Source organism: Thermobia domestica, chromosome 9 (assembly GCF_964235325.1).
Source record: "Thermobia domestica chromosome 9, izTheDome1.hap1.1, whole genome shotgun sequence".
Taxonomy (NCBI): Eukaryota; Metazoa; Arthropoda; class Insecta; order Zygentoma; family Lepismatidae; genus Thermobia; species Thermobia domestica.
In genome coordinates, this window is record NC_137462.1 from 73,388,786 (window position 1) to 73,416,234 (window position 27,449).

Below are 27,449 nucleotides of genomic sequence, written 5' to 3' on the forward strand. Positions count from 1 at the left end.
CAGAAACAATATTATAGTAGGTACTTTTTAAATAGAGAATGGAAAAAATATCAAATCAAATGGGAATGTCATTTAAGTTATTCATATTTATTTGAGAATTATGTTGTAGCTTATTATATGTGGCAATGGTGGTTACAGGGAGGGGGCTTTCGGGCTGAAGTCCGTAAATTCCGGAAGTTCTAAAGAAAAAAGAAACTAGTGTCTATGTTTAAAAATTTCACCCCCTTCCCAATTCCGAGATTAATAAGAAAGAATTTCTTCTAAGTTCGTTACTGACATAAGATAAAGAAATACCTGTAAAGACATGCACGTATTCATAGGGGGACAACGCCGAATAATGGAATTGCAGTGACGAAACTTCATTTCGTGAAGTTAATATCCCTTCCACCTCGAAAGCTGAAGACATACCTGTTTCTTTTATTTTACTGGGAAATGATTTCTCGCCTGAGTGCTGAAAGAGGGGAATTTCTTCATAGAAAATTTAAAAGAGGTAAAAGTCTTTGCTTTTCTGATAGAGATGGACAAGAGATAAGTCTCGAATATTTTTGCGAAACAAGAGACGTCACTTTGGTATTTATCATGTCTCGTCTCAGGTCAATCCCTAAACTACTTGGTCCTTTCAATTTCAAAATGTGGTTTCGCAGTGATTTTTATGCACTGACGGAATAATTTCACACGCGTCACAGTAATGTTTCTTTTCAAAACTGAGAACTTATCAGTCAGGATGTGACCTCTTCCCTATATGCGCCTTTCATCCATCTAGACCCACACATCGAGGTAGTGCCCGCTATTTAAACCTCGACCTCGACCGCGAGGTATCTTCGGTATGTCTTTACCCTAAAAGTATTTTAAAACAATGCCCTAAGGCAATTATTCGAACTCAAGTGGAACCGTAATGGAGAATGGCAGCAACTTCATAACGAAGAACTGCATAATTTATACAGTTTACCTAACATCGTTAGGGTCGTTAAGTCTAAGAGGCTCAGGTGGACAGATCATAGAGCCAGAAAGAAGAAAATAGGAACGCTTTTAAAATTCTAACTGGAAATCTAAGCGAAAAAAAAATCAAAGACCTAGGCGCAGATAGGGAGAAAGGTATTAAGATATATCTCGCAGAAATGGGAATACAAAGTAGATTAACAAGGGAACATCTTATATTGATAGTAGCATTGCCCAATCAAACAATGCGCAGTCGATAGATTAGTGAAGAAAAGTACAATGCTTCGACACTGTGCTTCATCCATTATTTTTGTGGTGTCATATTTTGGTTTCAACTAGTTCGAATCGTGTACTGTATATACTCTTTTATCCGAGATTCATATAGGGCTATCTTCAAACGTTGGCAACACTATACATCACGACTTCACCACATATGGTTCTACTTTTAATTAGATTTTCTAGGTCGCTAGCGCTCTCGCCTTCTGTGCGAGCGGTCCCGAGTTCGATTCCCGGTGGGGGCACTCGGTCGAAAAAGCGTAAAACGCTTTTTCAGACCAGCCACCCTGAATGAGGTTTTCCTGGGTTTTCCTCATTCACACCAGGCAAATACTAGGATGGTACCTTCCATACAGGTTCCAGGCCGCTTCCTTCCTCCTCCAATCCTTTCTTCCTTCCCTTTCCCCGGATTGAGTGCTCGCCGAGGGACATCATCCCTCAAACGTGAATGGCTAAACGGCCTTAGATGCCGAAAGCCCAGAAATCTAAATCCTAAAATCCTAGATTTTCTAGATGTTATAATTTGTGTTCCGTGCCACTTAACAAAACTCCATTTTGTGCTCAGTTGACAACATTCAACTACATATTATGTTATTGAGCATGTCTGTGGGTACAATGTTTGCTTACTATACTATTGTGTAAATGTCATTTTGATGACTTTCATAATTTTGAAGTTCTTTCTGTGTGAGTGTCTTGCTATCTTCACATGATTCTAGATCCTACTTTCCTCTGTATCTCCTGTGTTTCTGGGTGTCGGCCCGTAAACCTTTGGATTTTTCACATTTCTTCACTCTTCTATTGATTGCTCATTGTTTGATCGGGCAATGCTACTATCAATATAAGATGTTCCCTTGTAAGGCTAAGGACAGAAGTCAATGGAGAGCTTTTATGAATGCAATATTGAACCTTCAGGTTCCATCAACCATAGCGTTAGTTACTTAGTTAGATGATTGTATATCCTTAGCAGCAATACATTTTCAAGTAGTTACTTTTACAGTGAGGTAGGCCATTAATTATTTTTATTGAGTTGAGTTGATTGAAATCTTTTTCTTTATTATCAAAGCTACATAAGGCGAGACCTACTGTTTAAAATTGAATCCGAGACACTAATACAGTTTATATCCGAGGCAAGTACCCTCTCTGGGAATCGAACACGGGAACAAGTACACAAAAAAGTGTGAGATTATTAAAGTCAAGTTAGTTTGTAACGACCGTCTTATGTTAAAGTTAATAATAATAATAATAATAATAATAATAATAATAATAATAATAATAATAATAATAATAATAATAATAATAATAATCTTTATTTTAGTGCCGCGAACAGCTTTTGGCAAAAATACAGCACTTGGTATCAGAGTATGCGATGGCATAATAATACTACTAAAAAATAAATAATAAAGAAAACAATAAAAGAAGGGTACTAATATAAAACACAATGTAGCTAAAAGTCAGCTAAGCAGAAATAATTCCTTGTCAACGCAGTAAAACTTATCAAGTTTTCCATCCATCTAAAACAACAAGAAGCTAAGAACAGCAGTCATAAAATTACATTTGGCTTAATGTTTCTAAACGTCATTGATTAAAAACTATCAGTCAGATCACATAAAACTTTCACATTGTTTGATACAATAAGTCTAAAATGAGCTTAAAGAATATGTCAATCTTTTTAAAATTTCACATTTCCAATTCAGAGGAACTAAAATCATGGTATTTCTTATGCTATGATTTGGCACTTTAAAACCCATGTTTTAACAATATTCACTGATATAAATGTTATCTAGTATTTTTTGCATGCATACTCTGTCGAAATTTTTTCGTCTATTCATAAGGCTTTCTAAACCCAAATAATCAGTCCAATATTCATAACTATGTGAGTAATAGCTCATTTTCATTTTAAAACATAGAAGTCGAATAAAACATTTTTGCACAGATTCAATCTTGTTTGTCAAAGTTTTAGAAATGCTGTTCCAAATTACCGAACCAAATTCTAATTTTGGTCTTACAAGTAATTTATATAGAAATACATACGTTTTATCTCTTTGAAATACAGGCCACTGTTTAAAAATAAAACCTATTATCCTTCTGGCACCTTGTACAATACAATATATATGATTAGAAAACTTTAACTGACTGTCAAATGTAGAGATGCAAAAAAGCCGGCTTTTTTGAATCGATGGTTTTTTTCACATAAAAAGCCGGCTTTTTTGGGAAAAAACGAGAATTTTGGAAATTTTGGCTTTTTTCAACTTCATGATTTTTCTATCTAAATAGCTTTCTTATAGTATATTCTATAGTTAGATAAAAATTCCATGACCTGAATGTGATATTTCGCTCTGAAATTCACCATCAAGATGGATGGAGCACATGTTTTACGAATTAAAGCTAACATGAAGAATGTAGTATTTGAGGGCAATTTTAGAGGCTATTTAACTTTATTTTAACTTTTGAGTTATCGACATCTTTTTTCTTCTCTAGTTTGTCATACGTGTTTCATTTCTAAGAGCTTTTAGTACTCTAGCTTCTAGCGCAAAAGTTAAATTTATGTTTTTCTATTTATCTGTCAAAGCGTACGTTTTTCAATATATCCGTCAAACCGTACTTCCACATTTCTGTTATACTGTAGCTTTGAAGTGATTTACCAATAATTTTCCGGACACAACCTTGAATACCAATTTATACAAATAATCAGTAGCGAATTTAGAAAAGTACTTTAGGAGGTTTTTTTTTTTTTTTTTTTTTGATTGTTTCGTTTCCTAAAAAGTCCTAATTTTATTTGGGAAGTGCTTGAAGTTTATGAATACAGGCATAAATAATATTTCGTTTCGTTTATATGTTTAGCAATAATCTTCCGGATACAACTTTAAAAATCATTTTATACTGAGAATCAGTGGCGGATTTAGAAAAGTATTTTGGGAGGGGTTTTCTTACTAATGTTTAGTTTTTTTAAACATTCATAATTTTTATTTGACGGGAGCTTAAAGTTTATGAGTAAAGGCATAAATAATAGATATTTCGTTTGTTGCAGACATTCCGTAACTTTGGGGAACGGGCTTCAGTCCGAAAGACCGCCTCCCTAACCTTCGCAAAACCGTCACTGCTGGTAATTAGTAATAATAACGATTTAAAAACAATAAAAAAGGAAGTCGCCCAACTCACAGTACACGCACTATTTCTACATTCACAGATGGAATGAAGAAAAGCTTTGTCAGAATGGTCGAATGCTGGCTGAATCCCGGACTTTCCGATAGAAGCGCAAAAGCTAATCACTCAGTCATGTTTGTTGTGCAGTTGTATTTAGCTTAACTTAAATATATTCCGTAGTCTTTTTTTTGGGGGGGGAGGGGGAGTTCCGTAATGATATGTTGAATCCCTCTTGTTAAAAATTCAGAAAACTTGAGGATTGGGTAAACTGTGATGGTGGTTCTATAAAACTTAACTGTAGAATTTCAAGAATATACAGAACCAAAAGCTCTAGATGTGCAGCCTTTAAGTGTATCATATAAATCTAAGTATTTCTCTTATGTTTTATTTTAATTTTATTTTGTTTCAAAAAGAGGGTATGGAATATTTTGAAGTAAAAATACTACATACTATTTTGCTAGTTATTTGTGTATTCTTTAAAAAGAAGTGTTTACTTTTAGGGTTGGCTGATTTACACCAACTTTTTTTTTTTTTTAATAACTGGTTTAAACCACAAAAATAAAAAGAATGAAAAATGCGAATCGTGTGAATTTCATGGTAACGTTTCCAGATATCAAGCTACCTGCAATAGTTTTATTTCCCTTTCACCTTTTAATCAAGGTGTCCCATGTTCAATTCTCGGTCGAACCACAATCCTTCTTTCATGCGTAACCCAAGTAGCGGTTCGGATGTCAGTTTAAGCGAAAGTCTTCTCCTTGATAACCTCGGTATTTCGTAAGGATGTTAAGCATAAATATACGAAACAAACCAAATTGTATATTTCTACATGCCTAAATGTGTGTTGTTTTATAAAGAAGCCAATATTGCTTAAATATATTGATAGAAATTGGCAAAATTTATCGATTGCCTACGTAGCTTCCACCATTAGCTTGGATTGGACTTTCAATGATATCTACGTACCGGTACTAAATTTGTAATTTAATACCTCAGTTTTAGCGTACTGATTATGGTACGTTGACCTTTAAATTTTAGATGCAAAGCAATAACAGGATTTTCCCGTTATTGTCTTACATTTCAAGTAATGACGGGATTTTCCCAATGGGTAGGGCGGGAGATTCTCAACTTAAGAAATTTACTGACCGCACTTCTTTAAGCTTATGGGAGTTCTTCCGGCATAACCGCGCTGTTGCATAATAACATCAAGGCGAAACAAACTTAGGCTATTTCTGTGAATATGTAATATAAATACATAAAGCAAAAAATCTAAGTCAAAAAAGCCTGGTTTAAACATCCCCCAAAAAACGGGTTTTTGGCATTTTCAAAAACAACCACGGTTCTTGCCAGCTCTGCTTACTTTTGTATATAGGAGGTTAAAAAATTCTTATTATATACATTGGTTAATCCTGTGGAATTCATAATGTAAATATGTTGAGAAGAAAAATTGTTTGAAATATTTTTTCGAAATTCATAGTTTATTTTCGATGTTTTATATTATTATCAGCATCAACCACTAATTAAATGATTTTTTGTGTTATAGAGAAGCGATACAAAGTCTGTTTTATCAATTTAAAGCAGTATTTTGAAAAAAGCCCAAAATTTCCGAAGCAAAAAAGCAAAGCAGAAAAAACCGAGTTTTTTTAAAAAAAGCCGTTTTTTTTCCGAGCCCTTGCATCTCTAGTCAAATGTAATACCTAGGTCTTTAATAATGCTTACTTTCTCAATTTCTCAATAATAATAATAATAATAATAATAATAATAATAATAATAATAATAATAATAATAATAATAATAATAATAATAAAATTAATAATAAAAATTGATTTGGACATATGTAAGAAAATTTCTAGAAAAAAGAAAGAAACACCGAGAAACAGTAACATACTTAGATGACGTGTATAATTCACTTATACAAGTATATCACCCGCTCAAATGAGAAACGAAGAAATTGTGTATTTATTGATAATATCGTTTATGTGGCTAAGCTGCGGCTATGTAAGCCTTCTCCAAACTCTTAAGAGTCTTCATCCCGGCAAAATTAAAATACCGCTAATTTTACAGTAATTTTGTGATATCTTCAAATAGATAAAAGATAATTGAAATATGGGACAACAGCGCCCTAGACAATATTATTTTGCGTGAGGTACCATTATCACAAGTCACCTAGTGGCTTTCCGTTTTCAGCTATTTAGAAACGCGAAAATAAATGCCGATTTTCAAAATGGCTCGAAATCGAAAGCAGATAAGTGAGACGTGATAACGGTATCTTATGTAAAATGATATTGTCTTGGGCGCTCTTGTTCCACATTTCGATTATCTTTTATCTATTTGAAGATATCACATAATTACTGTAAAATTCGCGGTATTTTAATTTCGCCGGGATGAAGACTTTTAACCACGTGAAAATATTCATTTTAAAATATATCAATAATACCCTTTCTTCGCACTTGAAGAATAGGTTCATAAAAGTTATTTACACTACACCCCCTTTAGAATTCGCATTTCAGTGCAAGAATAGTAACAAAAATACGTAATGAACCAATTCCCACCCCTCACCCCTTCCCATCCCCTTTGCGGATTGGGCTGAATTTGCGCTTAAACGAGATCGAAAGTGCCGCTATTTATTTCAATGAACCCGAAAACTGTAAATAACATCGGTCGCTTTCGATTATTTATACATGTCTCCATTTTCCACCTCCTGATCCTCCTGATCAACCATATACCGAAAATTGTATCACAAGGTCCTGGGAAGGCCTATGATTGATAATCATGCTAACAAGGGACATCACCCAATTGTCCGGCTCCGATTTCAATGAAATTTTTCTAACAGATAGAGGACATATATGTATTATTTGTGATGACAGAAATTTTTGCCATCGTGCATGTTTTCTATTTTTTATAATTTTTAAGAGTTGTGATGTGCTTATTAGAGATTATTGCAGAAGTCCCTTACTAACCTTTGTAAACGTAGCGTTAATGAAAGAACAACCATGTAGATACATATAAAGCCTAGGGGAAGTTGTATGGCAAGTATGATCTTGACCGAAGCCATCTTGAAATCCGCCATTTTGAATTAAGGTCAAGTTTTTTAAATAGGAATAGGGTAATATGATACATAATTTCGGGCTAGAATTTAATCAGGAAGACAATGGTGAAGCCAGTTTTGAGATACACTCATTTGGGGAAAAGTTACAGGCATTTAATTGGTCACTTACTACGTGCGAAAGTCCCTTACCTCCGCTTCTAACCCGCATATTAATGATAATAAGTGGATTAAAGCTTCGGTGATACATATTATGCATAGAGGGAAGTGATACGATAAGGGTATCCTTGACGGAAGCCATCTTGAAATCCGCCATTTTGAATTAAAGTGAAGTTTGAAAAATGAAAACCATAGAATGTGACACCTCATTTTAATAGCAAATTTTCCCAAAAAGCCAATGGTATGCTTATTTTTGTTCTATAATTAACCAGCGTGAATTTAGGAGTGCTTCTAATGTGCACTAAACGTCCATTATTCGATCTTTCAAATTGGCAGCACTCCTAATTTTCACTGCATGTTTTAAGATTCCAACTGGCACTCTGAAATTGTTGCCATGGTTCATGTTTTCTAAATTTATTACATTTTTTAAGAGTTGCAATTTGTCGGTTCGTTAATAGTGTTGGGATAAGCATCCAGCAAACTTTTTGAATTTTGGAGACTTGCAATGTAATTATTTCTTTTAAACGAGAATACATGAAGAACCTATGGACGTATGTGACGTAAAGAAATCCAAATGAAATTATGACAAATTGGTATTATACGAACACAAAATTATCTGGAAATGTAGTCTACATGTTGCGAAATCGACAAACAATAAAATATTTTTAATAAATACAACATTTAAGAAACAGCAGCAATGCTAGAAAATATCTATATGACTGTTCCCACAACATTGTTTGTACCATGAACATAATATGAAAATAGGTAACTTGTTTATAATGAGGTGTAACTTAATTCAGTGCCCGATCAATACTGATTATAAATTTTACAATCATGAATCATCGACAACAATCGCTAGAAAACGAATGATTTTTTGTCAGACTAGCTAAAAAATTTCCATAGAAAATAAATAAATAAATATACAATAAAGAAATAAATATAAAACAAAATAAAAGACCCTTGATTTACACAATCGAATTTCGTTTTCCTTTCTGAAGTGAATTTTCATTTGATTTTTCGTCTCATCTACTATACAAGCTACATCTTCGGTATTACCTGAATGCAAAGTTGGAGTTATTTCGTTGTGCGATGATTCATGTTAGTAAATGAATTTTTGAAGGACAGGTATAGGAAATAAATAATTACATGGCAAGTCTTCAAAATTCAGAAAGATTGCTGGATGCTTATCTCAACACTATTCATGAACTGACAATTCGCAACTCTTAAGAAATATAATAAATTTAGAAAACACGAGCCATGGCATCAACTGCAAAGTGCCAACTGGAATCTTAAAACATGCAGTGAAAATTAGGACTGTTGCCAATTCGAAAGATCGAATAATGGACGTTTGGTGCTCATTAGAAGCAGTCCTAAATTCACACTGGTTAATTATAGAACAAAAATAAGCATACCATTGGCTTTTTGGGAAAATTTGCTATTAAAATGAGGTGTCACATTCTATGATTTTCATTTTTCAAACTTCACTTTAATTCAAAATGGAGGATTTCAAGATGGTTGCCATCAAGGATACCCTTACTGTATCACTTCCCTCTATGGATAATATGTATCACCGAAGCTTTTATCCACTTATTATCATTAATACGCGGGTTAGAAGCGGAGGTAAGGGACTTTCGCACATAGTAAGTGAACAATTAAATGCCTGTAACTTTTCCCCAAATGAGTGTATCTCAAATCTAGCTTCACCATTGTCTTCCTGATTAAATTCTAGCCCGAAATTATGTATCATATTACCCTATTTCTATTTAAAAAAACTTGACCTTAATTCAAAATGGCGGATTTCAAGATGGCTTCGGTCAAGGTCATACCTACCAAACAACTTTCCCGTAGACTTTATATGTATCTACATGGTTGTTCTTTCATTAACGCTACGTTTACAAAGGTTAGTAAGGGACTTCTGCAGTAATCTCTAATAAGCACATCACAACTCTTAAAAATTATAAAAAAATAGAAAACATGCACGATGGCAAAAATTTCTGTCATTACAAATAATACATATATGTCCTCTATCTGTTAGAAAAATTTCATTGAAATCGGAGCCGGAAAATTGGGTGATGTCCCTTGTAAGAATCATTTTAATTGGTTCAGTAGCTATTCCCTGATGAGGTAACACACAAACTCACATTCGTTTTTATATAGAACAATACACATAAGCAATAGAATAAGAGATAATTACTGTTCTGGGAAACTTACCTGTGTTCGATTCAGCGAATGTAATAGGTGAGCGTGTGGCCCCGCGTAGCGTAGTCGCTAACACTCTCGCCTGCGGTGCGAGCGGTCCCGGGTTCGATTCCCAGTGGGGTCACTCGGTCGAAAAAGTGTAACGCGCTTTATCAGGCCAGCCATCCTGAATGAGGTTTTCCTGGGTTTTCCTCATTCACACCAGGCATATTCCAGGGTGGTACCTAACTTATAGGTCCCAGGCCGCTTCCTTCCTTGCCCAATTCTTTCTTCCTTCCCTTTCCCCGGATTGTGTGCTCGCCAAGGGACGTCATTCCTCAAATCGTGCAGGGCTAAATGGGCTTAGATGCCGAAAGCCCAGAAATCTCTATCCTAATCCTAATCCTAGTAATAGGTGAGCGTGGCATTTAACATCGAGGACTTCAGACCTCTTACGGGCTGTATGTGTAGCAGTTGACTACAATACTGGTTCCCAACTTCTATTCACTCACGACACACTTACTGAACACACACAGTATCGTGAAATACTTTATTTATTTATTTTTTATTATTAATAATATAAGTTACAATAGTGTAAGGCTATAAGTTTCTGTAAATTAGTGATTCATTGTTGGTGCAACTGAAGACATTGACTAGTACAATCTGTTCCAAAATTGATTTTGACTAATTATTAAATGCTTCATGATCTTAAATTTTAAAATTTCGCGGCACATTAATCTGTCGCAAAAACACAGGTTGGGAATTACTAGACTTAGAGGACGGGTAAGACGCGAAGCCTTAGCGTATTTGATCGCGGCCAGAATCATCTTCTCACTATGAGTTACAGAAGTAAGCGTCCCACGTAGGTACCTCTACTCAAAACCCGTCATAAGGTACTACGACTGACATGCGCAAAGGAACACCGCCAGTGAATGTTAGAAACCTGGTCGTGGTAGTTGGTACATGTCAATGACCAAGTATGAATGCGTCGTCAACCACATAAGGCAATGAACCCCTCTTGCCTGCAGGGTACGATTTAGGTATGTTGTGATGGTATCCTCGTATGTGGTCTGTTCACATGGGATGAAATGGGGTCCTTGGAGATGGAAATGGGTCCCTCACTGGAGAACATTTCAGGAACTTGGTGACAGATCATGTTCTCCCATTTGTTCGCCTCCAGCACCCTGCAGGCCACCTATACCTACAGCAAGACAATGTTCCAGACAATTGCTCCCGAATTGTGGCTGACTGGTTCGATGAGCACCCTAAGGATGGGAACATGCTTCTTTGGCCACCAAGAAGCCCCGATCTCAATCACATTGAGCATATCTGGGATGCTGTTAAGAGTGATATGCGTGTTCTGGGCCCTGTTTCAGCCAAATTTCATGAGTCATGAGGGGCTATGCAGCCACCATGAACCAATACGGCTCCTCAACGTTTCCAGTGTCTTGTGGATTCCATGTCACACTGCATGGCCTCCGTCATGAGGCAGGTAGACCTCTCTGCTAGTGTAGCGGTTAGCGCGTGTGCCTCTGGTGCTTCTGATGCTGAGTTCGATTCCCGGTTGGAGAGCACAAAAATTCGATTTCACTATCATTTACTTTCATTAATCATCAGTCTCCTTTAGCCTAAAGGGCATAGCCGTGGGACTTTCAACAAAAAAAGGTATTAGCCAGCCTCCAATTCAAATACCATATATATATATATATATACACGGTCGGATCCAGGATTTTCTGAGAGGGGTGGAAACTAAGTACCAAAATAACCACTCCCATTGTCAATAACACTCAAACTGACATATGACAATATTCTTTACACCTGACAACGCTGATACATAGAATGGGGAGGGGAGATATTTTAAAGAGGGTCGCAAGTGATATGCAGGAAAAATTGTTCTTCTCTCTTCCTGCCTTCTGTTTTCTTACAAACTTAACAAATTTATATTGCTTTGCTTAGTGAATACTTTTCCTTGATCTTCAGAAAATCGACTTAAACTATTGCTTTTGCAATACTCCGCTTTCTTTTAAGCCCCAAACGGAAACATGATGGCAGAAAGTTTCGGAAAGTTGCTATTTTCACTGCTAGCTTCTCATTTTAGATAGTGTATATTTACAACAAAGGAAGGGGGGGTACGTGTACCGGTGAACCTAGGTAAATCCGGCCCTATATACAGGCCCGTATTTACATATTGTGCGCCCCTGCGCTCTAAATAATTTACCGCGTCCCGGCACAAAATTTGACTCTTCCTCAAAAACGATGAATATTAGAGATGAATTCATAGTTTTGGGGGTCCCTAAGATGAATAGCAATAATTTTAATACAATTCCACTTCTAGATCATACTCCACTCCCCAAAGAGGGGGCGAGATTTTAAAAGAAAATCGAAAACAACAAATATTAGTGTTGAATTCATAATTTTCGAGGTCGTTGAGTTTAACGGTATCAGTTTTCATGATGTTCAAGTTCATCCTCACCCCTTGGGTGAGAGTGTGAGAGGATGACTTTTTAAAAATAATCAGATAAGCTAGGTAATTAGAACTTGGAGCGAATTAAACAACACATTAACATATTTTCTCGCGCTTGCACAGGACTCAGCGGGTTGCTAGTTTTAAATATTACTTTATTGTGAATCTATTAAAAAAAAAAAAATCAAAATTTCGAGGCCCTGTGCTCCTATATGTATAACAATTACAGTAAACGTGATTTTAACTCCAATATCCACGGAGAGAGAATACAATCTAAATAAAAATAACATGAAGAAAAAAATAGGTGAAATTCAGTACGTCTATATCGTTAAATAAATGATTGTATAGGTATACATAAACAGAAGGGAATTTAACAATTATAGTATGAATGAGGCATATGTTCGTTCGTAGTTGATATTCTTATTCTGGTAAGATGAGCAGTTTTGGATAGGACTATCTCATATGTCATTCTGTATTTTGATATTTATCTAAGAGACCTTGGTCTAATAATGCTCATTAATCATAATTTAATGCCTGTTCCCCGAGGGAAATATGGAAACATGGCGTCTATGATGGCTATACTATTAAATTTAAAATGAATCTACTTAAAACTGTATTGATTTTTTGCAGAACAAAAAAAAAAAAAAAAAAAAAAAGAAAAAAAGAAAGAAAAAAAAGAAAGAAAGAAAGAAAGAAAAAAGCGTTCTATTTGGACAGACAAAAGTTGTGTGTAATTGGAAAAGTTTTCTAAAAACTTAGCACGTCACAAAATAAATATAACTCATTTAAATATTTCTGTTGTTTTCAATGTATGGATTGAAAAGGGCACAATGAATACGCACCTGAGGTCATATACTAGAAAAGGTTTTCATGGATTTGTGTATGTTCACATAGCAGGATAGCAGGCCCCTTTAGGCTTCCATCTTGTTCTGCGTCATTCAGGCCCGCAGTTAAAAAAAGAAAGAAAGAAAGAAAAGTAATGGGAATTATTCATTGACTTTCCCCTGGATTTCAATAAGATTTGCCTACCATGGGACAATATTTAGATTTCAGATTCGTTCTACAGGGTGTTCGAGAAGTCCTCGCACCCTAGGTTTGATTGATTGATTGATTTTGAGTTTTACACCCCGTTCAGCAGCGAGGCTATATGAGACGTGGACCTACTGATTAACGTAGAATTCGAACCACATGAGCTCCCGCCGGGAATCGAACCCGGGTCTCCCGTGCCAAAGGTGTGTACGCTAACCGCTTTTTTCACTTGTTTATTGTTAATAATTAATATTACATATCAGCGCAAAATTCAGGAAAATAATAAGACTACACATTGGTACAGTTTGTAGTTACAAAGTGAATATATATAGTAGAACAAATAACAAGAACTTTACATGTCAATTATAGTGCATACCCATACAAGAGGTAATTCAGGTAATGCGCAAAGAGCTTTTTCTTTCTTGGTGGTGGTAATTTACCATATCGTAAACACAGGAAATCTTTGTAGGTGTGATGTGCTTGAGGAGAACTAGGGGACAGAATAAATTCAACGGTATTAGCAGTGAGCCATACAACAGAGTTTTGCTTCTCATTAGGAAAAAAACTTAAAATCAGGAAACAAAAGCATCTGAACAGTAATGGAATCCATGCTTATTTTACACAAATATTGAACCATTTCTCTATAGGTTTTCCAAACTGAGGTCGATCCGTTGCAGGTGGTGAGACGGTGTTCTAAAGTATCAACTTGTCCACAAAGAGAACACTGATTGTCATCTGTAATATGAAGGTGATGTCGTTTAGCCTTAGTATCTATAATGTTATAAACAGTTCTGTACCATAAAGAGCGGGCTGAGGTTGACACAACAGTAGATGAAATTGTTCTCCAAATTTGTTGCCAATGCGCAGATGGAAATTGTGCAACTATGTGAGGACATTGGCCTGGTTGTTCTTGTAGAAACAAGTTATAGAGAAGTTTCAATCTGTGAGGTAAGGTTTGAAGGCCATGGGCAGACAGATAGAAATAATTACCTATTACATCTTTAAAATACCAAAAGTCGGGAGGAATCTGAGATAAGTTCACAGGTAGTACTCCATCGTTGGTAGCTACGAGAGACGAAAGAACGGTCGTGCTGATTAGATCTCCAATACCTTGAATGTTTAGGAATCCTCTGTAGGAGAATAAAGCTTTCGTTTAACTTGCAACATGGATCAAGTTGAGCCCTCCTGCAGAATATGGTAAACATGGAGTTGGATATCGTACTCGAAAAATCATACCTGTCCACACAAACCAGTTACCAATGCTCGTAAACTTCTGAATGTAAAATGTAGGCATAGGCAAAATTTGACAGACGTGCCACAACTTGGAAAATGCATATGTATTCACAAAGTAGACACGAGACATCAGCGACAGGTGACGAGATGTATGTTGATGTAAAACAGAGCGAACCTTCAGAAAAAAACATCTTCAATTTTTTTTTTTTTTTTTTTTTTGCTATACTCTCATCCAAGTTGCAGGAAAAATAAATACCAAGTACTTTCATAACCTTCACCACCTGAGGAAAATTGGTATATGCATTCGTAGAACCATTTCCTAATGGCATAAGTTTAGATTTGAAGCGATTAAGACGTGCTCCTGACTGTTCAGAGTACTTGTGAACGCAATCTTCAACTACTTCTAAATCCTGGTGATCACGAAAGAAAACATGCACGTCATCAGCAAAAGTATACACCTTAACAGGAACATTGCAGATAGTAAGGCCTTGGATACGCTACGCAATGCTGTGTAGGAAGGGATAGATGGAAATTATAAAAGAGTCATGCTTAATGGACATCCTTGCCTAACGCTGCGTTTGAGTTTAAGAGGTGTAGTCAGAAACCCATTGATTTTTAATTTCGATTGAACGTCACCATACAGGACGCGAATCCAACGGACAAATAAGTCTCCAACGCCCATATGGTGCAATACTGACCACAAATAATTGTGATTTACACGATCAAAGGCTTGGTTAAAATCTAAGGATAGCAAAGCATGACTAGTAGTATGAGTCTGAAAATTTGCAATAACATCTCGAACAGTTTGAAGTACGTGATATATTTTTTTCACTCCCACTAGTGCATATTGAAATGGTCCAGCGAGAATATCAATATAGTGAGAGAGTCTGTTGTTCAAACAACGAGCAAGCAACTTGTAATCACAATTCAGGAGATTGATGGGTCGATAATGAGTAACACTTGTAGGGTGTCCTTGCTTAGGTATAAATACTGTGACACCAGGACTTCTATACAGTCTCTGTGGGTTATTACTGAAATATTCATTAACGAGACAGGTCAGTGTTTCACCAATTAGAGGGAAAAACTTAACATACCATTCTGCAGATATGCATCTAGTCCTGGAGATTTACCTTTCGGAGCTGCGAGAATAGCGTGATGTACATCTTCAATACTAAAAGCTCGAACAAGAGATTGCTGTGCTGCATCATCAAGAATACCAGAAAGTGAAGCAGATGATTCCCCAGACGCTGTAGTAGTGGCTGCAGTTCTGAGTAGTGCATCCAAAACACATGTTTAATGGAAGCAACATCCTTATGAAGATGTCCGTCGTCATCTATGATTTGGTGGATCCATTTTCCTTGGCCTCGTTTGATTTCTTTGAGGACATGATGTAATGATGGCTCTTCATCAGCATCTATTATGGGAACCTTGCTTCTGACCTTGATGCCAGCTACACGGCGGCGATGCAAATTGAGAAGCAAAGCTTGATAGCGCTTAACCTGAGAGAACATAGATAAGTCAGAAACAACAGCACAGCGAGCTTCTCGCAAACATCTAGTATAAAAGTAAAGCAGATTACGAAGATCTCTGGATTTTTCAGATGAGTACCACCGACAGAAACTTGTAAACCGTGGTTTGAAATAAGTATTCCACCAGTCGCCTACGGTGGGAAAATATTGACGTTGCCTAAGCTAGTAACGCCATTTGGACTGAAACTCAGCACAAAATTGATCTTCTTCCAATAACGAGGTATTGAATTGCCAACAACCCCTACCTCGCTCAACTCGTAGATCAGAAAGGTGAAAGATACGATATAGGCTGAATGGTCAGAAAAGGAAGTGGGGGCAATTTCAACGTGCTTAATGCATGGTACTAACACAGGAGATACATATATGCGATCAAGGCGAGAGGCACCCTGGTGTGATAAATAAGTGTAATCCCGTGCTTGTGGCTTCAGACAGATCCATGTTTCTCGTAAATGAAGTCCATCGACTAACTCGTAGAGGGTATGGCAGTAGTTAAATCCCAGCGTTTGATCTTCAGGCCTTAAAACGCAATTATAATCTCCAGCCAAAATTAACCTGTCAACATTGGATCCAAACGACAGAGCAACGTCCTGGGAAAAGAAAGCATTTCGCCTGGTACAGCTTGTGAACCACTCGGAGAATAAATATTGACAAGATTGATGTCTCCTAGATTACCCCGTATTATTCGAGCAGATGGATGGAACATAGGTGAAGAAAAATTTGTTGAATGTCGGTAAGTAATAGCTGTACCTGTGCCACTATTGTCAAAGTTATTTTCTACAGCATAGGATGGACTAAGATTAAATTCAGAAATACCAACCTCTTGTAAAAGAGCAACGTCAATGCCCTCTATGTGCAAAAAGTCACAAAGAGCAAACTGCTTGGCGGAACTTTGCAAATTATTAATGTTAATCGTAGCAATTTTAAGCATCATCACACTGGTAAGCACAGAAAACCACCGACACAAAAAATGAGCAGTGAAAGTAAAGATAACGGCATAATTTCTGACAAGAGAAACAATAAAAGAAAGCTTAAAACATCGAAATGACATACATATGAATCTAACGTATTATAGAAGAAGAGACTAACGTGTTGTAAGATACTTAAACTGAATTCATTAAAATATAGCACATGTACTGTATTAAGAACCATATTACGACATAATGTCAGTATTTGGAGACAGAATAGACGCATTCGTGTCATTTTCAGACTTTTAAAATAGCTTTTGACTCAATTCATTACGTTTCGTACGCTTGCGTCGATTTCGATTGTCGTCACTAATTGTACTTACTTCCATGATAGGAGAAGCGACCTCCGATTCACTAGACTGAGATGAGGGGGAGGGAGCATGAAACCTTTCTTCAGGAGAACCACACTTTGCTTGGGAGCCAGGCGAGCAGCTCTCATTACGATTAACTGTCGTAGAAATCGGCGCAGTAGAAAGATCTTGTCCTCCAGGAATTGTTTCGAGATCAGAAACAGAATTAGATAAAGGTGCATCAGATGGGAGTAGTAACGGCTGTGGACCATCTTGTTTTTCAGTGGAACAACTAAAACACGCACTTGCGGACGATTCTGAGGAAATACTCTTAGCACTGTTCGGCTCGCAGGAAACATTCGTACTTGGTAGTTCCGGAAATTGAGAAGCGTCCATTGTAGGTACATTTGCGTCAGATGAGCACGATACACTAGTGGTGGGTTTGTTCCCGTGTCGGGAAGGAAGGGGCAAACTGTCAAATTTAGGCATAAGACGCTCTGCAGGATCGTTATTGCGAAATATAGGAGCTACCTTCCCTGCATAACTGTTCGGATCACTGGGAACTCGAAGGGGACAATTGGAGTACATATGAGCCCCATTGCACCTGAGACATGTTCGGATCTGGTTGGGGTATGTGACACAAAACTTTTGTCCTTGGATGACAACAAAAGATGGAATAGGCCTTTTTACTTCCATACGTATTAATTTACGTCCGGTTCGTATAGGGTAAATATGATCAACGGAATATAGTTCATCAGAAATTTTAGAGATGATCCCATAGTCCCCAAGAACTTTCTTAATTTCAAAATCGTCAAGTTCCATTGGTGTACAAAGCAATTTAACTGTTACAATTTGCACATCAGCCCACAAAACTGGTACCGCATGTTGACCATATATATCACTATAGTACACAGTTCCGTCAGAAGCACGCAAAACGTTTTCACAAAGTTCTTCGGTACGAAGTTTCACATACAACAATTTACGATAAACATCCATTTCAATACTCAAGACATCATCAACAGAAAACTTGAAAGAATCACTGAGCCACTGATGCAAACTCAAGGTACTTGGTCGCTGTGAAACACCACCAAAATCATATTTTAATGTATTGACCCTTTTTAACGACATGGTTCATTCAACGAATTCACTCACAAAAATAACAGAGAAAGAAAAGAACAAAAAAAGAACAACAGCAAAATTGAATGCTAAGGAAAGCACCGTTGAAGGTAAACACGTCAGAGCTTGTTACACAGAGCGAAGACACGTCTACTCACTTCAACAGCCAAACACAGTATGACCGCTTAGCCACGAAGGAGCTCTACCCTAGATTTGAGTATCATAGAGAACAATGTCAATGTAATATTGTAGTTGTGTTATTGGTAACACTAGTATTCCTGTCTTCTCGACCACGTGGAGCACTTCAGTTGTGCAGCTGTGGCTGATGTGAATGATTGCAGTTACACAGTCGAGGAACGGTTAGTGATATGTGTATAGATGCTTCTAGTATGTTCTCATTAGTTTTCCATTCTACTCTGCTAATTCTCTCCAATCTTCCCCGTATCCACATTTCGAAAGCCGCCTTTTTTTTTGTTAAATGTGGATGTGTAAAGTTTAGACCTCCTCAATGGTCTAGTGACTAGCGCTTGTGCCTGTGGTGCTCGTGATCCGGGTTCAATTCTCGGTGGAAGAGTACAAAAATGTAATTTCACAACTATTTACTTTCATTAAAAATTTTTCTCCTTTAATCTAAAAGGCATAACAGTGGGACTTTAAACTAGAAAAAGAGTACTCTTTTATAATAAATTACAGCACCTCCATTTACTTTACCTCCAGTCACCGTCATACTTTTTATTACACAAAAGCTTAAACATCGAAAAAGGTAAATAACACAGTTATCTTTTGCATTTAGGTTCGCTGCTATTCCAAAAATTAAAACGCTTACCGCTTATTTAAAATGAACAGGATTTGTTTATAGACTACATAAATGTCCTTTAAATCATGTTTGAACCAAAAAATCCTATTTCCAGACGTCGCAGTTACGCTGGTAAAAAAAATCTGAGACATTTCTAAATATCGCGTGTAAGTTACGGTAACTAACGATTAGTAACTATACGATTATCTCCTTTAAAAAAAGAGGAAAAAAGTATGGAGTAGAATTGCTTCACTGTCATGAACACATGGTTACTGAAACTACAGGGAACGCTAAATAATTTAAGCCGTGTAGCTTCCCCACCACTAGATTTATATTGATATGCACAGAGTAGCGTATCAAAGAAAGCCACAACCCACTAGGACACCCTTTGTATGGAGGAACTTTTACGTTAAATGCGCCAAAAGGAAAATTAGTAATGGTTTCTAATTCCAGGCAGAATTAATACAATTTTATTAAACGATTCATTGTCAGCATACGAAGAAAACTTCATTTTTCTTGATCAATAAACGGGTTTGCAGATATGGAATTAAATGCACGAAGTGCTTCTGCTGGGCACGTTAGCTTTGTGCAGTGCAGGGTTGCTTGTGAAAAACAAAATAGATAGTGTAAATGATCAACCATCTCGTACAAGTCGAGATCAAATAAAGTAACACTTGGCCTACTTTGGAGTAAAAAAAAAAAAAAAAGAAAAAGAAAAAGAAAAAAGCAAGAAATTAAGTTTGTATTTTATATATATTTCTTTATTTTCAAACTTATTTCTAAGCCGAAATTAGGAATCAAAAATTTTTGAATTTCCCATTTTTGTCATTTACATTCTAATTCCTATTCGATAATGTATTATTGACTTCTATTTGATAATTGCAGTCATTAATATAAAACATACTCAGAAACATTTATTATTGTTTTTAATTTAGCTCAGGTTGTTTGATAAACATCATATATTTAAATAAATCATCACCATTATCATCATTGGTATTCTGCCATTTTTGGCCGGTTATTTGTGGCAACTAAGAAGCTTCCATGCGTTATAGTATTGAGCTAACTTCGTCTTCACGTATGATTTTTCTGGTTGAAATGCCATCCATCAATTGTAGCATCTTTCGCCTCTCCCTGTTTTTCCTGCTGCCATACTCTTTAGCTCGTCCATCATGATATAGTTTCTCTCACGCTAGCTCAAGTGGTAGACCGTTTACCTTTGGTGCGTGGGGTAGCTGTTTCGATCCCTGGCTAAGTAAGTTTGTGGTAGGCAACATTGTGTCCCTGGGTTTTCTCTCGGTTATCCTGTTTCCTTGCACATTCTCATTCCATCAATTCTTCTATCATCATTCACTTGCTTTAATCATCATCTTTCTTAAACTAAAGAACATAATCGTGGGGCGTTAAACTTAAAGATTTTCATTTTCTAAGTTCCTTCTCAGCCAATGTCCTAACCAGTTTCTCTTCTCCTTTTCATTTATGTCTATAGTTGTTCTTTTCTCCCCTTAATTTAAATGAAAATTAAATTAAATTTGTGGTATTTGTTGATAGGTATGGAATGAGGCCACGGGCTTGTAAGGTTTTGATATAATGACACATACTCATATTAGTATCTTGCTAGGGAATATATGGTGTAAACAGTTAGTTCATGAAATGGTTATAGATCAAAATGGATTTTGTAAAATTTAGATGAATGTGAAATATTTAGAATCACAATTTGTAATAGATTTTGATCGATTTGTTTATACAAGACGGCTATAAAGATTATGAATATTAAATAACTAGATATTGATTGAAGATAGATTGATCACAAAAGATTATGTACTGAAGATATATCAGGTTGTAAAGAAAGTTCTTGCGGTTTTCAACGTTTAATTTTAAAAGAGCATATCTCAGTTCAATCAAACCTTTATTAATCGAAATAAAAACCATGACAATCAATACACTTTTGCCAACGAGAAACAAGTGTGTTAATGCCGGTAGCGTAGAATTCTGGAGTTCTGGACGCGACGAAGTCGTTAAAAGTCGCTTCGGCATTGTCTCGACTTTTGAAGCATTTCTCGCGGAGGATATTGTCGAGATGCTTGAAAAAGTGATAGTCGGCGGGCGAGAGGTCCGGCGAGTATGGTGGATGAGGCAGTTTCGTAGCCCAATGAGTTCAACTTTTGCAGCGTCTGTTGTGCAACATGCGGACGAGCGTTGTCGCGAAGCATAATTGGTCCCTTTCTGTTGGCCAATGCCGAGCACATACGTCGAAGCTTCTGGTGCATTTCGTCGTTTTGTTGGCAGTACTTCTCCGCCGTAATCGTTTCGCCCGGATTCAGGAAGCTGTGATGGATGAGACCGGCTGCAGACCACCAAACAGTCACCATGATCTTTTGTGGGTGAAGTTTCGTGATGAGGAGCTTCACCGACGTCCAACTACTGCGCCGAACGTCGCCGATTGTCGTAAAGGATCCACTTCTCATCACATATCACAATCCTGTATAGAAACGGGTCGTTCCTGTTCCTCAGAAGAAGGGAAGACACCACCTCACTCAATTTCGATTATTTTCGGTCAATTCGTGCGGCACCCATTTATCTTTTTTTACTTCCCAATCCCTTGCAGGTAATTGGAAATTGTCATAGGTGTTACACCGAAGTCTTCAACAAGCTCTCGAACAGTTGTGCGTGGACTGACTTCGACTAAGGCTCTCAGTTGGTCGTTGTCAACAGCGGATGGCCGACCACTGCGCTCGTCATCTTCCAGGCTCTCATCACTTCTGCGGAATTTCTTGAACCACCATTGTGCCGTACGTTCGTTAGTGGTTTCTGGGCCAAACGCCTCGTTGATATCACGAGATGTCTGGGCAGCTTTTCGGCCTAGCTTGAACTGGAACAAGAAAATCGTGCGAATTTGCCTCTTGTCCATGCTATCTTTGAAGTCCTGAAAAAAGTGAAAAAGTATATTTTAAAACAAAACCAATACAACGAATAGATAAAGCGGAAACCCCGCTTTAAACTTATATATATAGGTACAATATTATAACGACACTTGAGTTGAAAAAAAACATCATTGAAAATAAAAGTAACAGAAACCGCAAGAACTTTCTTTACAACATGATAATATGGTTTGTTGATTAGAGTAATATTGAGATGTATATCCATGTTAGTGTAATTGTGGAATATTATGGAGATAATTAACTGAGTTGCGGTTGGTACAGATTAAGAATAAAGGTACAGAAGAATTCAGTAGTAGTCGTGTGTATATTTTCCAAGAGTATTAACAGTGTTAAGCGTGTTACACTCTTTAAACAGGTTCTTGATATCTATTATCATTTCTATACTGTAGATGAACATTGAAACCGGGAGTTCTAGTGGATTTCAATCAATTCCGGTTTTAGTATCATTCTTGAGATGCTTCATGGATTGCAGAAAACAGCTTCTTGCTATCTATTATCATCTTTGCTCTATTATGATGGAAAACCGGAAATAGTTGACTTCCACTACTTCTAGTTTGTTTACATTATCCATTCACGAATTCGGTAACTTTTGACGCTCTACACTCTGGTCAAAATTGACGATTATGCAATCAAGTAGTTCTTGATTTTTTTTTTTTTTTTTGTCTCCCAATCGGACGGCCACACGGACAAACAGAATAAATACGTAAAAGAGTTTCGGTAAACCAAGACCCTTAAAAAGGATCCTCATTCACTGAATGCTAAAATCCATGACTACATTTTTGCTGTTTGTATATACAGAATATACAGGGTGCTTCAAAACAACACCGACAACATTTGGGAAATGATTCCCGACACCAAGATAAGACAAAAAGTGTAGACCAACCTGGGTGCACAAATGCTTCCTTTCGGAGTTAAAAGCTGCCGAAAACATGAAAAAATGAACTTTAAAGGTCCGTAGCTTTAAAACTATGGGACGTACGTTAGTCGGAGCAAGACTTCACTTAGGAACTAATATGTGCCCTATCCAAAAATCCATGTTTCAGAATCCTAAGGTACTCACACAAAAATTCTTGTAGAGGAAGCTTGGCTCTGGCATATAATTTGAAATACTCGCTAACTACCTCTATGAAAGTTGTTTCGGAAGTACCGCAGGATTTTGCAACATGGATATTTGGATAGGGCACATACTAGTTCCTAAGTGAAGTCTTGACCCGACTACGGTAGGTCCCATAGTATTGGAGCTATGAACCATTACTGTTCACTTTTTCATGTTTTCAGCAGCCTATAACTCCGAAAGGAAGCATTTATGAACCAGGTTGGTCTATACTTTTTGTCTTATCTTGGTGTCAGGAATCACCTCCGAAACGTTATCGGTATTATTTTGAAACACCCTGTATAATCGTACATAATCGGCTTAAAACGAAAGTCCGGAGGAGATATTTTAAAAATAACGTAGGAACAGGAAAGTAGTCCATTAGAAAGAGATACATAATACTTGATAATTTATACAATTTTAGTTTACAAAAAATTATGATGATTATGAAATCAGCGAAAGAAGATAATTTTTTGAAAATGTATATATATATATATATATATATATATATATATATATATATATATATATATATATATATATATATTTTCTGGAGCTCAAAGTGGAAAACGATGACAAAAAGTGTATCGAACACAGCCCTCTTCTGGTTTCAATTAATCAAAGCCTTACATTATTTGCATGTTGTTTCGTGAAGACTCTTTTGATAATAACAGTGTATTTGAATTTATATAAAGGATGACGAAAGAAGCCAAGCGTTGTCATGAAGGAGGAAAGAAAAACATTTGAGGAAAAAGTTTGAATTTATTAATTTATTATTTAAATAGTGTTTCAAACGAAAATAATTGAGACAATACATTTAAACTTATTGAGAAAATATAGTTTCAACCTGATATTCACATAACTAGTAGTATCAGAGACATCTCAAGTTTATTTACTTTAAAAGCAATTTCAGAAGAAAAAAATCCAATTTAAAATCTCATCCAAAATTATGTACTTTGAACGATTAACATTCATGGTACTTACAGATTCATTATTATGCATATGCAGTAGGCTATATCTGATTGTGTCAGAGCTCCCTCATGACTAAGCAGTTAGCGTACGTGCTTTTGGCATGGGAGACCCGGCTTCGATTTCCGGCGGGAGCTCAGGTGCTTCGGATCCTATGTTAAGCTGTAGGTTCACGTCTCCTAGCCTTGCCGCTAAAAGGACTGTTAAAATATCTAGCACATTTCATAAAAGAGAATTTAATTGTTAAAATACGCGAAAGTCCCGTATTTGACGTCAGAATATATGGAACTTTAGATATGGAAGAAGAAGATATACACTGCCATCGCATACACAGTAAGAAAGATTTTGAAAAGGCAAAAATCAGAAATGCTTACGTCTTGATATCAGTTCAGTAGAGCTTGACTTTTCTCCCCGGAAAGTGAAAAAGATATAATTCTTCATAAGTTATTCGGTACCATTGAGGACGTTCCTGATTGGTCTGACTAACCATAGCTATCAGCTACAAAGATATCCTGACAAAAACATTAGGATTTCCCAAGGGCACCAATGAAAGAAATTAAAACGACAATTGTTTGTTGCCCAATTATCTCAATTTTATTAGGCAATGTCCTGTTTATAAATTTCACTTGAACCTTTTCTCGCACAGTCCTATAATGGCCACCAATTAATATGATTATTTAAATTATGAATCAGTTGTTTTCATTGTGGTTTGCTTTACCCTCGAGGCTATGAAATTTAACAAATTGAATGTTAATACTTGTACAAGAGTTAGGTCTCAGTTATAGAAAAAATAATACTACTTTGACTGTTTATAAATAATTTATATTTAGTAGAATAACTTAATTTACTTTTAAAACAAGTAGCAGTCGTACCGTCTATGTCATGTAAAGGGGTTTAGATTGACACAGTGTATATATCACGTAAAGGGGTTTAGATTGACACAGTGAATATCATGTAAAGGGGTTTAGATTGACACAATGTGTATCAAATAAAGGGGTTTAGATTATCATAGTGTATATATTACTAAATGAGATTTAGATTGTCACAGTGTATATCACGTAAAGGAGTTTAGATTGACACAGTTTGTATCACGTAAACGGGTTTAGGTTGACACAATGTATATTATGTAAAGGGGTCTAGATTGACACAGTGAATATCACGTAAAGGGGTTTAGATTTACATAGTGTATATCACGTAAAGGAGTTTAGATTTACACAATGTATATATCACGTAAAGGGATTTAGATTGACACAGTGAATATCATGTAAAGGGGTTTAGATTTACATAGTGTATATCACGTAAAGGAGTTAAGATTGACACATTGTATATATCACGTAAACGGGTTTGGGTTGACACAATGTATATTACGTAAAGGGGTCTAGATTGACACAGTGAATATCACGTAAAGGGGTTTAGATTTACATAGTGTATATCACGTAAAGGAGTTTAGATTTACACAATGTATATATCACGTAAAGGGATTTAGATTGACACAGTGAATATCATGTAAAGGGGTTTAGATTGACACAATTTATATCATGTAAAGAAGTTTAGATTGACACAATGTATATATCACGTAAATGAGTTTAGATTAACACAGTGAATATCACGTACAGGATTTAGATTTATACAGTATATGTCACGTAAAGGGGCCTAGATTAACACAGTGTATTCAACGTGAACATTTGAATTTTTGCATTTCCTCTCAAACATCATTCCCCTTTGAAAAACTTTAATAAGATGAATGAATATTTGAAAATAGAAAATATTCAAATCTTTAGATTTGTCGAGTAGATAACAATTTCCTTTCATTTAGCACTGAATTCTATGGATAGATTAGTATTGGGCATTCTGGGCATTATACTATCATTTAATATCAACAGCATTGCAGGCAATCTACCAAGCAAGGATTATATATATAATTATTCCCATAAGAATATATGGGGAACCGAGTTTTGATTATCCATATCTTGGGATCAACTCGATGAATCACGGACTCGATTCCTAATTTTGGACTGTCTACATCCTGGTCAAAATCGATGGTGATCCAGCAAGTAATTCTTCAGATTTTGGGTCTCCCACACAGATGCACGGACAGACAGAGAAATCTTTGGTGAACTTATCTCCTTAAAAATATTGAATGCTGCAATGAAATTCTTGTGCTAAAGTGGAATTTTAGTAATAAAACATTAATGAGAAAATCATTAAATTGAAACTGTATTAACTAATCCAACACATTTTTTCTGTCAAAACTAAATGGATTGGCAATGCTGAATCCTAGGTTTCTCTCCGTGTGCTGCCAGAGGGTGAAGAACCTAGGAACTAACTACCCTCCAGCCAACCAGCTGGCTTTCAACTATTCTAACCAAGTTCCCATTTTTCAATTCAGCTTGCATGACGGACGATAGACGTAAATTTGTTGGTGTGTGTGTGCGTTACAATAGAAGAAAGGGCATAAAGATGAGATGAAACGTTTGGATTCGGGAACTGGAGAAAAGGGTGTGAGTAGGACGAGAATTCCTGAAAATCACAGACCCATACGCACACAAGCATACAGCGGTAGAAATGGAAAGAGGGCTAAATTGCTTTTTACCCTAAGGATGAGAAAGTAAATACGAGTACTCCAAGGATTTTTATGGTGAGTCCTGTGAGCCCAGGGAAGAAGCTTCTCACATGCTGGATTTTTACGTCTCTTTCCTTTTTAAATAAAGCATTTTACTTGAGAGCAGTTCATAACTGTTACCTAAAGGATATACATTGCACGGTTTCCTCTGCTACATTTTCAGGTTCTTCAAATTATTATAAAGAAAAAAATGAATACGCCTTTGTAATTGAATTCCTACGTATTTTTTTCATAATGTTTTATTGGTTAGGTTTGAGAAGGAGGCTTGATGTAGAAAGGGGAAAAAATCTAGGTTCCTGTAATACTTTTCAATGTTCCGCGAAATTATATGAAGTAATCGAATACAAACAATTGTAGTATCTGGAGGATAAGTCTTAATTCAGTCGTAATTTCAAATGTATTATTAATACGACATCTATAACCAGAATGCTGTTGCATTACATCATAAAGTATGTTTCTAAATTCATTTGGTCGTTTGCTGTTGTTTACTCAAGTAAGATTCCTTTTTTCCATTTACGAAAGTATTTTATCTCAGTGTTAGTTTAGTGTAACGATTTTCCTGCTACACTATGTTACTGTCTTCTTCTCACGTGTAAAAGAATTTAATATACTCTTTGGTTAACTTATCAGTTTTTCAAAGTTAGGTTATCGTACATCACGTGTGCAC

General features: G+C 36.2%; 2 protein-coding genes across 2 annotated transcripts in view; one reads left to right on the plus strand and one right to left on the minus strand.

Moving 5' to 3' along the window:
- LOC145694746 (uncharacterized) overlaps positions 1–27,449 on the plus strand; it is a 432,718-nt gene that overhangs the window by 70,668 nt on the left and 334,601 nt on the right. The window lies entirely within an intron of this gene.
- On the minus strand, positions 21,068–22,066 carry LOC145694023 (histone-lysine N-methyltransferase SETMAR-like). Its single transcript, XM_081770163.1, is given in 5 exon segments — positions 21,068–21,296; positions 21,298–21,549; positions 21,551–21,695; positions 21,698–21,745; positions 21,748–22,066. Coding segments are annotated over 5 exon segments (993 nt in total).